This window comes from Balaenoptera borealis (assembly GCF_965194805.1).
Source record: "Balaenoptera borealis genome assembly, chromosome: 3".
NCBI lineage: Eukaryota > Metazoa > Chordata > Mammalia > Artiodactyla > Balaenopteridae > Balaenoptera > Balaenoptera borealis.
In genome coordinates, this window is record NC_138866.1 from 131,220,553 (window position 1) to 131,235,746 (window position 15,194).

Here is a 15,194-nt window from a genome sequence, read left to right on the forward strand (position 1 = left end):
AATATAATTTATTTTAACTAAATATAATGGACCATTCTTTTCCTCTTGATTTCTTTAAAATATGCTTTTAGATTGAAAGCAAAAAATATAATATCTGATGAGGATTTCAATTCATGCAGTTGTAATATATGACACCTTCAACGTTAGGGGGAAGAGTAAGGGGCACGTGGAGTGGTAAGATTTCTTCATTCCATTGATTCTAAGTAGACTGTGACAACTTAAGTATGCATAGTGTAATCCTAGAAAATACACTAAAAAAGCTAAGTGATGGGGAATTCCCTGCTGGCACAGTGGTTGAGAATCTGCCTGCCAATGCAGGGGACATGGGTTTGAGCCCTGGTCTGGGAAGATCCCACATGCCGCAGAGCAACTAGGCCCGTGAGCCACAACTACTGAGCGTGCGCGTCTGGAGCTTGTGCTCCACAACAAGAGAAGCCACGATAGTGAGAGGCCCGCGCACCACGATGAAGAGTGGCCTCCACTTGCCACAACTAGAGAAAGCCCTCGCACAGAAACGAAGACCCAACACAGCCAAAAATTAATTAATTAATTAATTAAAATACTTATTTAAAAAAAAGCTAAGTGATGTCAAAACATAAGAGACAAATTAAAATGAAATACTAAAAAATGTTCAAATAACCCAAAAGAAGGTAGAAAAAGGAATGGAGGAACAAAAAACAGAGAATAATAAGAAAACAAAAGATAAAATAGTAGACTTGAATCCAAACATATTGATAATTATAATAAATGTAAATGATCTAAGCATACCAATTAAAAGGGACTGTCTGAATGTATGAAAACATGATCTACCCAAAAAACCATAAACAAACAAAAAACCTCACCTCATTTCAAATGTAATGCTACAGGTAGATTAAAAACTAAAGGATCAAACAAGGTATGCCATGCAAACAGAAATCAAAATAGCTGGAGTAGCTATTTGGGGCCAGAGTAAATTATTTCAGGCTTTTCAGATCATTCAGTCTCTGTGGCAACTACTCAAAACTGCCATTATAGCATGAAAACAGCCAAAGATTGTATATAAAAACATGGGGAAGGCTGTGTTCAAATAAAACTCTACAGAAACAGGTGGTAGGTTGGATTTGACCTGTAGGCCACAGTTTGCTGACCCCTATTATAGAAAAATTGAACCGTACCATCTCTCAACTGGATCTAATTGATATACCAGCCAACAACACAGCAGAACACACATTCTTTTCATATGCATATGAACATTCACCAAGATAGATCATACCCTGGGTCATTAAAAAAAATTAATATGAAAGAATTAAAATCATAAAAAGCATATTCTATGACAATAATGGATAGAAATCAATAAAATAGGTTTAAAATAGAAATCAGTAACAGAAAGAAAATAGGAAAACTCCAAACACTTGGAAATTAAACAAAACACTGCCTATTTTAAGACATTTAAAAACCCACAGGACAGCATGGTTTGGTGAAGGGACAGACACACAGATCAATGGAACAGAATAGAAAGTCTAGAAATAGACCCACACAAATAGGACCAATTGATTTTCAACAAAGGTGTAAAGACAGTTTAGTGGAAAAAAGACTGTCCACAAACGGTGCCTGAATAATGCAGAAAAATGCAGTTTGATGTAAACCTCACACCTTAGACAAAATTCTACACAAAACAGATTGTGTTTAAAGCTGAGATGCTAAACTATAAAAGTTTTAGAAGAAAATAAAGGAGAAATCCTGTGATTAGGGACATCTTACGTGTGACACCTAGAGCATGATCCATAAAAGTTAGACTTTGTCATCTGCTGGAGGAGATGTTCCAAGGGAGAGTCAGTCACTCGAGGAATCAGAGCCCCGGCCAGGGCCTATGGGAAGAGATTCACCCTCCACACTTGGGGATTTCAGTCAATAGATGTGACGAATGAAAACCCACATGCCACTGGGGCATCCGTGAGACAACACATGCCATCCTGAGGACGCCAACGCAGAATGGACCGTTGCCCTGGCTCCATGTGACCTCATGAAGAACACTCTCTGATACTGTTGGCTGGAAAGTATGTCAGGAAAAAGTGGGTTGAATTTTGCATTATAAAGCCGAGATGCGCGTTCCTAAGAAATCTCAGCAAATCCCACATCTTCCAAGACTATGACAAGCACGTTCTGAGCGCCAGAAACACAACACAGGTGCAAACAGAGCAGAGAGCAAAGGCCCGCCTCACAGCGGCTGCCAGAAATGGAAGGCATTCTTTCCTGCTCTGCTCTGGGGCTGGTGGGGTGTGAGGCTGCCCAGGCACAGCGGGTCTCCCCAACATCCACCCACCTGGGATTCGGCGTTCAGGGTGATGACTTCCTCGTCGTGGTCCAGCAGTTTGCAGGCGTAAGCGATGTTAATGGCTGTTTCCTGTTTGTCACCGGTGAGAACCCAAATCTGCAGGCCTGCTTGACGCAATTTAGCAATGGTTTCAGGAACTCCGTCCTGCAGGCGGTCTTCAATCCCAGTGGCACCTGGTCAAAGGTACAACGGTGTGGGTAAGCCCTCTGCTCATGGGCCCTGACCCTGACCGGCATGAATGCCTCGCTCCGACACAGCAGAGGTGCTGGCCCCACCCTGCAGACTGGGCCCTGCTGTGGTCCATCTTATCTGGAAGCACTCGGTGATTCCTCATTCAGGACATGGGGGCACCTTCACTAGCTCTTGATTCCACACGGTAGGGATACCTGGGAGGCACTGAACATAATTCTCTGGACGTACAACAGAGCACCTCCAATGCTTTCTAACATGCAGCCAACTTTTAACTTTACAGATAGCTTGGAAACGAAGCTTGTGGGGAGATGGTGGGAGTGACCATATTCGGAGGGATGAAAAGTTTTAAAACTTATCCATCCCACAGAAAGCTTCTGGTGAATGACACCCACAGTGCTTGCTCTCAACAACGCTTACCATTAGCTGTCGAAACAGACCACGAAGGCCCACTATTTCTTGAAAGCAACATTATCCTGAATGTTTTTTCCACAAAAATAATGATTAAGGGGCAGATTTTCCCGTGCAGGTCTCAGTATATTGGGAAAAATATACTACTCAATGCAGAAAAGTGTCCTCTAGGCCAGCCTGTTTTTCCCTCCATTTCCAACTTGGTGAGATGGTCTCACCTTCCTTCTAGAAGTGCAGCATTGCCTGAGGCCTCCTTGTCAGCCTTACCTTTCTCTTTTATGCACGCTGCTCCCTGTGCTGGGATGCTGTTATAGACTGAATGTTTGTGTCCCCCCTAAAAATTCCTAGGTTGATGCCCTAATCCCCAAGGTAATGGCAATAGGAGGTCGGGCCTTTGGGAGGTGATTAGGTCATGAGGGTGGAGCCCTCATGAAAGGGATTTGTGCCCTCACAGCAAAAGACACAAGGGAGACGACTTCTCTCCACTGTGTGAGGATGCAGAAGGAAGGCAGCCATCTGCAAACCAGGAAGACAGCCCTTTTCAGGAACCAAACTGGCCAGCACTTTGACCTGAGACTTCCAGCTTCCAGAACTGTTGAGAAATAAATGTCTGCTGTTTAAGCCACCTTGTCTATGGAAGTTTTGTTCAAGTAGCCTGAAATGACTAAGATAGACACCACTTCCCTTTCTCTGCCTTGAATGGGTGAGATGGCAGGTGCGGGGAGGAAGGAGTCAAGGTAGAACACATGTACAAAAAGTGCACATTTCTTAAGTATACCCTTTGATGCACTTTCACAAATCACACAGCTGTGTAGTCAGCCCTGAGCTCAGGAAACAGTGTCACCAACTCCCCAGAAGCCCCCCTCAGGGGCAAGTGGTTGTCTTCTCTCTTCCATCTCATGCAGCCTGTGTGGGGTGTTGGACCTGGGCCTACCCCACACTTGATGAATGCACCAGAAGGCTAAGTGGTAACTTGGGAAGGACCCAGAAAGGAGGAGGGGACATTGCACCCAAGCTTTCCTCTGCTCTGAACCATTAAGTCCTCCCAGGAAGGACCAGGCAGGGGTGTGGGGTTCAAGGTCTGCTTAGGAATGGAACCTCTTTATGATGCTTGCTCATGGTGAGCATGACCCTAACCACCCTCCTGGCCCCTCTCCACTTCCCCAGCTCTGTGGCTCTAGCATTAGAATAAAGTGTACATCTCTGGCTTCTTATCTTCACCATCCAACAGAGTCGACATCTCTCAGTGCATCCTAAGTGTCACTTCTGCTACGATATGTTCCCTGATGTGGGGGAAAGAGGAAGGGATGATCTTGCCACCTCTGCGTGTTCATAGTGTCTTATTCATACTTAATAATAATGATTGTGGAATAATCATAACCATGGCTAACCTTGATGGATTCCTATATGCCAGAAAAAGTTTTCACAGCTTCCCTAAGATGTGAGAACTACAATGATCCCCACAACACAGGTGTGGAAAGCAGGGTGAGGGAAGTGAGTTAGCCAGGGAAGGGCCAGCATTCCCCTTATGGTATGTCTCTGATCCAAACCTCTGAGCTGCATGTCTGCTCTAGGATAGCACTTCCTACAATGCGGTGCTTTGTGTACAACTCAACCAACTACCCACTCTTCACTAGATGGGGATTTTCTGCAGAAAGGCCTTCTATCTCCCATCCTTGTACTCTGGCCACTCAGCCAGGGCTCCTTGGTAAGTGTCCACCAAGAAAGAAAGCAAGGAAGACCTCGCTGATAAATTCCCATCCAGAGGAAGTCTGCCTCTTTTCAGGGAAAACCTAACACCTTGAAAACATACCTTCTTTATTTCAGGAGCTTATTGGCCAAAGTAATGGGCTCCTAATTGGGTCACTTGACTGCCCCTCACCTATATAACGTGCATGTTTCAATCAAACACAGGATATTAATGAACTTAGAAATATAGTTGTGGAAAGCATGTCTGTCTCAGTGTGAACTATGGCTGAGAATAAAGAGGCAATCTGAGGAACAGTCCTTTTAAAACGATCTGGAAGCCTAGTATCTCTTTTCAGCTCTCCAAGGTAGCTTGTTTGTAATATAATTTATGTGACTTTGAATAAATGTCACCTTCTTTACAACCTGATCCTTGGGAGAACCTGGTATTTTGAGTATTATAATCAGGGTAGTTAGTGGGGTTCAAGCTAATGCCACCTTATTTCACTGCACTCAGATGTCAGGTAGCTTTCAATGGAGGGGAAAAATCTCACCAACTGGGAAGTTTCAGATGACATTTGGAGAAACCAGCAAGAACGCTGGGGAGAGTGAGCAGAATGTTGTATTTTGAATTTAGGTTCTTGGCCAGAACATTATGGAAAAGAAAATTTCAAGAACACAGGGGGAATGACAATCCTTGCCCTGTGGCTCTCTGATGTTACTTAATGTAAGAACCTAAATGAAAAGGTTTAAAAAGGGGTATTTGGCATGGGATATTAAAAATATAAAAGCTGACTTCACATTTCTCAAATACAAATCAGAGGAGCTGGAGCACGGTGCCCATGGATGAAGCAGTGGTGAGCACTGAGGTGGGGGTTCTCCTGCTCTCCAGCTTGGCTTCATCATTTGAACCATAAACATTCCAGGTTGTAGGGGATGGTACATGTTTAAGAACTGGCTTGCAGGGGCTTCCCTGGTGGCGCAGTGGTTGAGAATCTGCCCGCCAATGCAGGGAACACGGGTTCGAGCCCTGGTCTGGGAAGATCCCACATGCCACAGAGCAGCTAGGCCCGTGAGCCACAACTACTGAGCCTGCGCGTCTGGAGCCTGTGCTCCGCAACAAGAGAGGCCACGATAGTGAGAGGCCCGCACACCGCGATGAAGAGTGACCCCCGCTTGCCACAACTAGAGAAAGCCCTCACAGAAACGAAGACCCAACACAGCCAAAAATAAATAAATAAATAAATTAATTAATTAAAAAAAATGTTAACAGCATTTAAAAAAAAAAAAAAAAGAACTGGCTTGCGGGAGGAAGGCTGATTAGTGCGTTTGCCATTTCTGTGGTCCCAATCAGCAGAGAGTCTGTGCAGAAGATGCCAGCCAGGCCACACAGGTATGGAAGCAGTAACTCGAGCTTCATCACCTTCACCGTGCAGCTATGTGGGGCTGGACCCAGTGCCTGCACCTTGCTCAGTGCTTTGCTGCATCCCCTCTGCTCACCCTCACAGAACTATTACGTCCACTTGGCAGATAAGGAAACTGGGATGCAAGTGTCCAGGCTCACATGGCCAGTAAGCGGCAGAGCCAGGACTGGACAACTGAGCCAGGGCTCCTAGACTCTGAAAGAAGGAAAGAAAGGAGTGCCTGCAAAGACAGGCAGAGGAGGGACAGCTCAGGGACTCACAGCTGTGTTCTCAAACAGTTAAGGTCTCATCCTGTGGAAAAGGGAAGAGATTTTATCTGCATTGCTCTAGAGGGTAGGACCAGCGCCCCCTGGAAGAAGGTACCGGGAGGCGGATTTCACTCCATTCAAGACGTTAGAGCTTGGTGGGGAGGAGAGCTGTCCCAGGGGAGAGCACCCTGCAGAGAGGGGGGGCCATGACAACCAGCGGACCCCCTCCCATCCCACGGGTCTATCAACAGTGTCCTTTGGAGAAGCACGTTCCAGATGTGAACAGTCCTAGTTCAGGAAATCAAAACCTGGCAATCTAGAGGAGGCACAGCCATTTTCCAAGTGTTTCATTTAATTCACCTCCTGAGTACCGTTCAGGATGCCTCTGGGCCTCTGGATCTTCGGGCTTTTTTGAATAGTGCGTGGCCTCGTACAGGACACCGTAGGCGAAATAGAATATTGTGTAAAGTATGTATATGTAGTGCTCTTAAATATCTGAATATTAGCTATTCTATTAGATATAAGTATGTAGATACAGAGATATCCCAACGCCTTTGCCTATGAAGGGGGCCAAATGAATTACGGCCTTTCTTGTTGAAAGATGAATCCCCCGTATCTTCATGCCCCAGGAGTATCACCATCTGACCACCAGCACCATGAGATGGGGAGTGTGTATACACAGCACTACCACAACCAGCTCCTGGTGAGAGCACAGAGAGCATGTATACAAAGATCCAGCTAATTTAATACATACATTAATAAATATTTTAAATAATAAATTAAATAAATACTAAAGCAATAAATACTTTTATAAATACTAACATGAACTCAGTAGCAAATATGGGCACAATTTAGTAAGAATGAGCCCCATTTTTTTTTCACCCAAATCAAATCTGTGAAATATTTACTAGATGTAAAATGCAGCCCTGTCGAGTCCAACGGTTTCTGTTTGTTTCCTGGGACTGGGGGGATCCTTTAACGCATCAGTTGTTGAGAAGCCTTGCTCCTCATCTCTATTTTTGGTGGGAAAGCAGGGTTTCAGGGGAGGCAGTTTGGACGCTGTCGTGGTGCCTGGCAGGGTGGCACATAGAATGCCCCAGAAACGGGCCACGGGGAGAACGTTCAATCGAGCACAGCCCTGCCTGGGGGCCACGCTAGCGTCAGGCCAGAGGGGTCCTTAAGCAAGCCTAGCGTGTGCAGAGCTGCCACTGACTAGAGCCAGGGCACCTCTCCATCCAGGATGCTGCAAACTCCACCCGGCTCCGCGGCACCCGCCCGCCGGAGAGCGTAATTACCCAACAGATGCAGATTCGTCTCCAGGCGAATGGCAGACTGAAACAGGAGCTCCTCGCGGTTGTCCAGGGCGGATTCCGCTTCCAAGTGGCTCTTCAGCCAACAGGCATACTCTTCCTTACTCAGAACCTGGGTGAGACCCGCTGATGAGCGCCCAGGCCAAGCCCCGTGACCGGCCCCGCCCCTTCCGCGAAGCCACGCCTACTCACCCTCTTGGCGATGCACAAGGTGCGCAGGCCCTCCACCGCGTACAGGTTGAGGTAGTTCTGAGTCTTGCTCCGGATCTTCTTTTGATGCCTTCCTCTGGCGTCATCTAGGTTGGAGTAAGAGCAGAAACAACGATGAGTGAGAACAACAGAGCCCAGTGAAATGGCCTGGACTCCCAGGACACCTGGCCCGTTGAAATGAGTCTGCATATATGCAGTTTCCGCAGCTGAGAGCTCAGCGCCATCAGAGGTTCTAGCTGGGAAGTCTTCTCACCCAGGGAGAGAAAACAGGCACATTTTCAGGTCCCTAAAGTAATCACACTCAGAGAGCCAGAAAGTAGGATGATGGATGCCAGGGGCTGGGGGGAGGGGAGAAAGGAGTTGTACAGAGCTTCAGTTTTGCAAGATGAAAATTTCTGGAGATCTGCTGCACACCAATATGAATATACTCAACACTACTGAACTGTACACTTAAAACTGGTTAAGATGGTGAATTTATATTGTGTTTTTTTAACCACACACACACACACACACACAAACAACTAAGAAATTAGCTATCAGCTAGTAAGATTTTTCCAAACATCCACTCTTTTCTGTTTTCTGTAGACCCAGATGTGGAACAGACTTGCTGTTTATTACCAGACTGCAGAAGTGCTGGCTCTGAGCCTCACCACTGTGGAATCCATGCCAAAGTGACACACACCTTCTTAACTCCACCGTGTTTTTGGGTCAATAATTGTTAGTGAGAAGGCAGAAGGCACTTTAGTTTTCGTGTGATAAAAGTATGTTAGGAGTGAATGTGTTCCAGAGCCAGTGAGGACGACGTGGCCCTCCCCATTCTGCCTCACTGTAGCTAGCTGCAACTGGAATGCTAGCAGGAATTTTGTTGCAATTCATTAAGCAGGAATGTCACAGGTGCCCCGTCACGTCACTGTGATTTACTCCAACAGCCTCCAGAAAGGGCGCCCAGAAAACATCTGCACCAGTAGATTTAGCCCACCTCTTGCTTCATTACTTGCCAATAGATTACAGGTTCAATATAAAACTTAAAGTAAAAGTTAGATGTTATTTTAAAAAGAACCTCATAATATTTTTGACTATTTCTAATATCCCTTGTTGAAATGAGAATCTCACATAAACAAAACCTCATTAAGAGTGATCTGGCATCTTTTTGTCCAGGAGGTGAGTGTATAAACTTCCCGTTTAGAAAAAGTCATACTTAATAGAAAGTGCAGTTTCTATCCTCCTACACCAGTAATGTTGCCAGACAGAATATAAGATGCCCAAATATTCGGAGAAAACTATAATTCGAAAAGATACATGCACCCCAACGTTCACTGTAGCACTATTCACAATAGCCAAGACATGGAAGCAACCTAAGTGTCCATCAACAGAGGAATGGATGAAGAAGCTGTGGTACATATGTACACAATGGAATACTACTCAGCCATAAAAAAAAGAAATAATGCCATTTGCAGCAACATGGACAGACCTAGAGATTATCATACTAAGTGAAATAAGTTGGACAGAGACAGACAAATACCATATGATATCACATATATGGAAACTAAAATATGGCACAAATGAACTTATCTATGAAACAGAAACAGACTCACAGACAGAGAACAGATTTGTGGTTGCCAAGGGGGTGAGGGGTAGAGGAGGTATGGATTGGGTGTTTTGGGACTAGCAGATGCAAAGATATATAGAATGGATAAACAACAAGGTCCTACTGTATAGCACAGGGAACTATAACAAGCACTTTGCTGTGCAGCAGAAATTAACACAACATTGTAAATCAACTATACATCAATAAAATAAATTTTTTGAAAAAGAATAAAGGTGAGAAATAATTTACACCTTCCAAAAAAAAAAGAATATAAGATGCCCAAATAGCACATAGGACATACTTTTACTAAAAACATTATTTGTCGTTTATCTGAGATTAAATTTTAACTAGACATTCAATATATTTTCTTTGCTAAATCTGGCAACCCTACTTTCCAGTGGTGAGGCCCCTGGTCTGGGGAAGGCTGTCTACTAACCAGGTCAGCTCCTTGACACACAGGACCTGGGAGAAACACTCTTAACCTTCTAGATCTGTGCTCTTCATGGAGAAGACAGTGTCCCCAACAGACCGAAGACTAGTCCCTTGGAGGCAAAAAATCTTATTACGTATAAAGCACAGATACATGTACAGTACATAAACACATATACAGCATATCTGTGGCATTAAAATGTCATGGAAGGGCCATTAGAAAAAAAGTATCTAAAAAGACTCCTTAAGGGGGCAATAATGAAAAAAAGAGAGAGAGTTGGGAAACACTGCCCTAGATTATTGTGCTTTAGGAATTTAAATTTCCTGAAAAGATGACACTGAAAGTCATCTTAATTTTGACTACCATTTACTCCTGGTATTGTGATAACATTATTCCAGATTCTGACTGTTCTTTGAGCAAAGACATGTCTAGCTGAGGGACTCTGGAATTAACACTAATAAAGTACTTGAGTTGTCCAGAGGGGGAGGGGAAGGTTGCATTCCAGGGCAGGAGCAGGGTGCAGGGGCTGTGATGCTGCCCTTAACCACACTAGTCCAAACAAAACTAATGAGTGAGAGAAGGCAGGGTGGGCCACTGGGGACCCAGGGTGCCCTGGACAAGGGTGTGGTCACAGACCACACTGACATGTTTCTGTGAGGGATGGAGCCCACCCAGCCCAGCATGGAGAGAAGCTGTGACCGCCACATCTTGCCCATTCCTCCCCCTCTATCCTTGCCCTTGGAGGAGGGTGGAGCCATCACAACTTTTGTGTCTTAAAGACCACTCAGGGACTTCCCTGGTGGCGCAGTGGTTGAGAATCCGCGTGCCAGTGCAGGGGACACGGGTTCGAGCCCTGGTCTGGGAGGATACCACATGCCGTGGAGCAACTAAGCCCGTGCACCACAACTACTGAGCCTGCACTCTGGAGCCCACGAGCCACAACTACTGAGCCCATGTGCCACAACTACTGAAGGTCGTGTGCCTGGGGCCCGTGCTCCACAATGGGAGAAGCCACCGCAATGAGAGGCCTGCGCACCGCAACGAAGAGTAGCCCCTGCTCAACACAACTAGGGAAAGCCCGCGCGCAGCAATGAAGACCCAACGAAGGAAGGAAGGAAGGAAAGAAGAAGGAAGGAAGGAAGGAAGGAATGGAAGGAAGGAAGGAAGGGAAACCACACAGAGTGGCACTGGACTGAACCTCAGGCAAGTGAATCTTAAGGAAAAGAAACCAGAGAGAAGGGAAAGGGACCCAGCTTATGCTTTATGCCTATAACACACTAAGCACTGTGCTAGGAGCTTGGACAGGGGCTTCTTGTGAGGTCAGAAGCCTAATTTCCTTTGTACAGATGAGAAACTGAGGCACAGGAGGAGTGACTTGTCCAGGGTGACCCCAGCCCATAAATGTAGACTTGGGATTTGAACAGAGGTCCGCAAGGTAATGGGTGGGGTAGAGTCCCTGCTCTCTACCTGATCCCACACAACCTAGTGGTAGGGCAGGCAAGACATAGCCACGTCCTAAAAACACAACACATTCTCCATCCACCATCAGCTTAGCCTTTTCGTGCCGTTTTTGGTAAAAGTGTTGTGAGCTTTTTGAAGAAAGATGTTGGACACTCATGTGCCCTCCTCACTTTATCGCCTGCACACAGGTAGAGCAGCTTGGCCATCTGCAAGCCTGCTCTGCTCCATACCCCGCCCACCCCACCCCCAAAGTGAAAGTTGAATGATTTATGCACAATGTCAGGGTGTCACTGGTGGATAACTTCAAGATTACCCCAGAGCCATCCCCTTTCTTGGGAAACCACTGGGGGCTCTAAACATCCTGAATCTTAAATTGCCTGGCGTCTCTACATGTAGCTCTGACTGATTCAAGCTTATTTGAAGTGCACACTGCTTGGAAATTCCCAGAGGAAGGTGGAGATCTACATAAACTGCTTATTTTTAAGGTGCCCCCTTCAATGTCACGGTTTGGGTAATGTTGTGCTTTGAACCTGTCTGTTCCATGGCTTTGTTCTTTCTCACCTGTAGTTAATTCCTCCCAGGACCAGGTGGAGGGGTCTGGGATGCTCTCCAGCTTGCACAAGGGCTCCCTTCACCCCCTGACCTTGAAGCTGACTCTGATAGAAGTTTTGTTTGTTTGTGCTTTGTCTAGAAATTTGAGGCTTTCTACTCATTTTTAAAAGTGCACTGCCAGCCAAGTACAAGCGTGGCCACTGCTGCAGCCTTCTCGGTTGCTCTCGTGTCCCTTGCACAGCTCAGCAGGCTCCCTGCCCTCTCTCTGGGGTGGGGGTAAGCCTCTCCTGCCATCCCATCCCACCCTTGCTTGCTAGAGCTGGTCCAGTCTTTTCACCTTATCCATGACCCACTGTATGTAGTAAAGTCTGAAACACAGCGGTCCATTAAACTATCTTTAATACAAGGCTGTAGAATAGGAAAAAGGTGATATTTTTGCAGTAGAATAAAATCTGCTCAGATAATTGCCATACCTATCTGTTTTTCTTTTGCGTGGATGCAAAATCAAATTTCAGAATGAAGGAGGCTCTTGGAATGCAAAATCAGCCTGTAAATTGGATTCTACATCCACCCTAGAACCAACACAGGGGTGGGAAGGCAAACCCTGCCCTGGAGTAGGTCACCCTCAAGAAAGGCCATGCAAACCGCTTTCAAAGACGCATTTGCAATTCACTCAGCTGCCTTTGGGAGGCGATAGCTCTGTGACAGGAAAACGGATTTGTCTGCAGAGATCCACCAGTGCACTTTCCCTTAACTGGAGCTGGAGTCCTGTTCTGAGGCACTGAGATCATGGTGAGAGGACCATGGGAAGCAAAGTGGTAACCCCTAGCTCCATTCCAGAGCCCCAGAAGGGCATATCCAGCGTAAGGGTTTCCCACAGGTGGTACCCAGAGCTGTTTCCAGGATACAGAAGAGAGGGAGGCTGTGGGGGTCAGGCAGTGGTCCCTCTCCCATCTGCCATCTGCCATCCACCCTGCTTCTCTCCCCTGGAGGTCAGATGTGCCCTCCTTTGTCCTCTGGGCACAGAGGAAGGGGTGACTAGGTTTACTAGTGGGGACCCAGGCCCTCCCCCTTCCAAGTCCCAGAAGCATTTGTATCTGGAAAGAGGTACAAGCCCTTCTGCTAAACAAAGTTCCACCCTCTACACCAGTGGTATCTGAACCCCTCTTTTTCAACCCGAAAGTTACATGGAAGTCAAGTGCAAAAGAGAGCAAGATGGAGGTTCTTGGCTGTAAGCGGCAAGAGGCGAGCAGCCCCCACTACCTGGGCCCTCGCTGTGGCCTGAGAACACTCCACAAATGGGCTAAAAACCATGGCTTGGGCCTCATAGGTGCCCAAGGTCCAAGCAATCACAGGGCAGAAAGGAACCTTCTGGGACTTCTAATCTAAAAGCTCTTAACTTTCATTGCCCAGATTTAAACCTGATGCTAGGCCTCACCCCCATTAATCCCCAACCCCATTCTTCTGAGGTGGGTTCAGGCACTGAAACCCTCCATCCACTGGGCCCTCCCCCAAATTCTAGTCCAAACCCTTCAGAGGAGGAAAAGGCCACCCAGAGAGGCAAAGCTCCACTGGAGGGAGGGGCTGGTTTCTCAGGACTGCTCCCTGCGGGGAGCTGCTAGCGGAGGGGAACAGGGTACCTGTGGAGCAGGGCAGCAGGAGGTCCATGACCACCGAGTCAGCCCCCTTGGTGTAGACGTTGATCTCGTCCGTGAGTGGGTGCCGGATCACCACCGACATCCTCTTGCGGATGGAGTCGAAGCCCAGAGTGTGCAGGAGCTCGAAGGTGAGCCTGCCCAGGTGGGGCAGCTCTACCGACACCTGGTCGTGCAGTCGGTCCACGAGCGCGCAGCTGTAGGCGCGGGCGGCATAGACGAGCGCTGCCTCGTCGGGGCTCTCGGCCTCGTAGCGCAGCTCCCGCTCGGGCTCGGGCTCCTGTGCTGAGCACTCAGGTGCCCAGCCGTCCGCCCCGCTGCTGTAGCCATTGCTGGTGAGGGCCGGGGCCGGCGGGCCCAGCCTCTCCTCCAGCCGGAACAGCGTGCCGTCGGTGGCCAGCGTGGACAGGAGGCTGGACTTGTGCGCCGACTTGTTGGTGGCCATGCTCCCAATGCTGCTGCAGCCCGAGGCCAGGCGGCTGGGCGTGAACCTCCGGAGGAAATCTTCTATTGTCTTCACCGGGGACTTCAGCTCGAAGCGCACCCTCACCTGCCAGGGAAGTAGTTGGAAGACAGGTTAGGTGTCTCCCAAGAGGCCTCACCCTGACTCCCTTAGGGCCACCCTCCACTTCCCCAGGGGGGCCTGAATACGGATTTCCCATTTCCCACTGAAAACTGCAACCAGAGTCAGCATTTCTTCCTTGAGACTATCCCTTGGCCTCTTCCTCTCCACCTCAACACAGGTTCTGCTATATTCATTCTTTCAGGATGTGACTGTAGGGTAGCAACGACCAAGGCCCGGGATGGACTCAGGGCATTGGGTGGCCTGTGGTTCCCAAGGCTTTGGGACTGTCCCCTCACTGCAGTGGCCCATGGCTTTACAGAAACTTCCCAGGAGTGGGCCTGCCACTGCCTGGCATGAACCCTGGCTTTTTTTTTTTTTTTCAATTAAAAAAACCATTTAACAAAAGACCAATTTATACATTCCTTTGAATTATGTCCATAGAAAACTTAAATTTACACAAAATTTCCCAAACCCAAAAGAATCTTTCTAAACAAATGAAATACATAGGCAAATTCAGGCTCCAAGTCCTTAAACAAATGTTTAAAAAAATCACAATAAATTGTATATTTTCTAACGAGGACTGAAAACAACAAAACGACATGTATACAATTGTTAAAGTTTCAAAAAGCTCAATATGGAGCAACAAAGCAACACTTTATTTAAGTGAGTGCTGTATGCTAATGCTGATACAATATACCTATTTTAATTTTCTGCTAGATAATGGATTTAGAGCAAATGTTGAAACAATCAAACCATTGAATTATAGTTACCCCTTAATCTTTGCAATTTTGCCCATGGGTCTGAAGTTGTGAATTATAGTAAGAGCCTCCAGAAAAGTCAGGCATTTGGTAAAACAAGGCACAAAGGACCAATTTTGATAAAGGTGCTTTTTCTTTGGTCTTCTACTGACTATAAATATTGCTATATATCCAAGTGGGAGATTCGGGCAGCCATGCCAGAGCTCCTGCTGGCTCCAAACGCCCTTGAAGGTGGCACCCACCCATACGTGGGCACAGAAATGCATCCAGAGACACGTTCATGTGCAGTCTGAGGATTCTGCTCCCTACATGGAACTCACTCCATGTGTGACCATGGGCACACACCTCAGTCATGTCGGGGTCTCTCTCACTTATTCAGTAATTGCAACAATG

General features: G+C 46.9%; 1 protein-coding gene across 3 annotated transcripts in view; it reads right to left on the minus strand.

The window, feature by feature from the left end:
- The window catches only part of ATP10A (ATPase phospholipid transporting 10A (putative)), a 179,254-nt gene that overhangs the window by 18,149 nt on the left and 145,911 nt on the right, over positions 1–15,194 (minus strand). For all 3 annotated transcript variants that reach the window (XM_082385136.1, XM_082385135.1, XM_082385134.1), the window contains exons 10-13: positions 13,464–14,028; positions 7,775–7,878; positions 7,568–7,694; positions 2,303–2,487 (exon numbers count right to left, since the gene is read on the minus strand). In XM_082385136.1, coding sequence (XP_082241262.1) covers positions 2,303–2,487; positions 7,568–7,694; positions 7,775–7,878; positions 13,464–14,028 — 981 coding nt within the window. The remainder of the gene's footprint in view (positions 1–2,302; positions 2,488–7,567; positions 7,695–7,774; positions 7,879–13,463; positions 14,029–15,194) is intronic.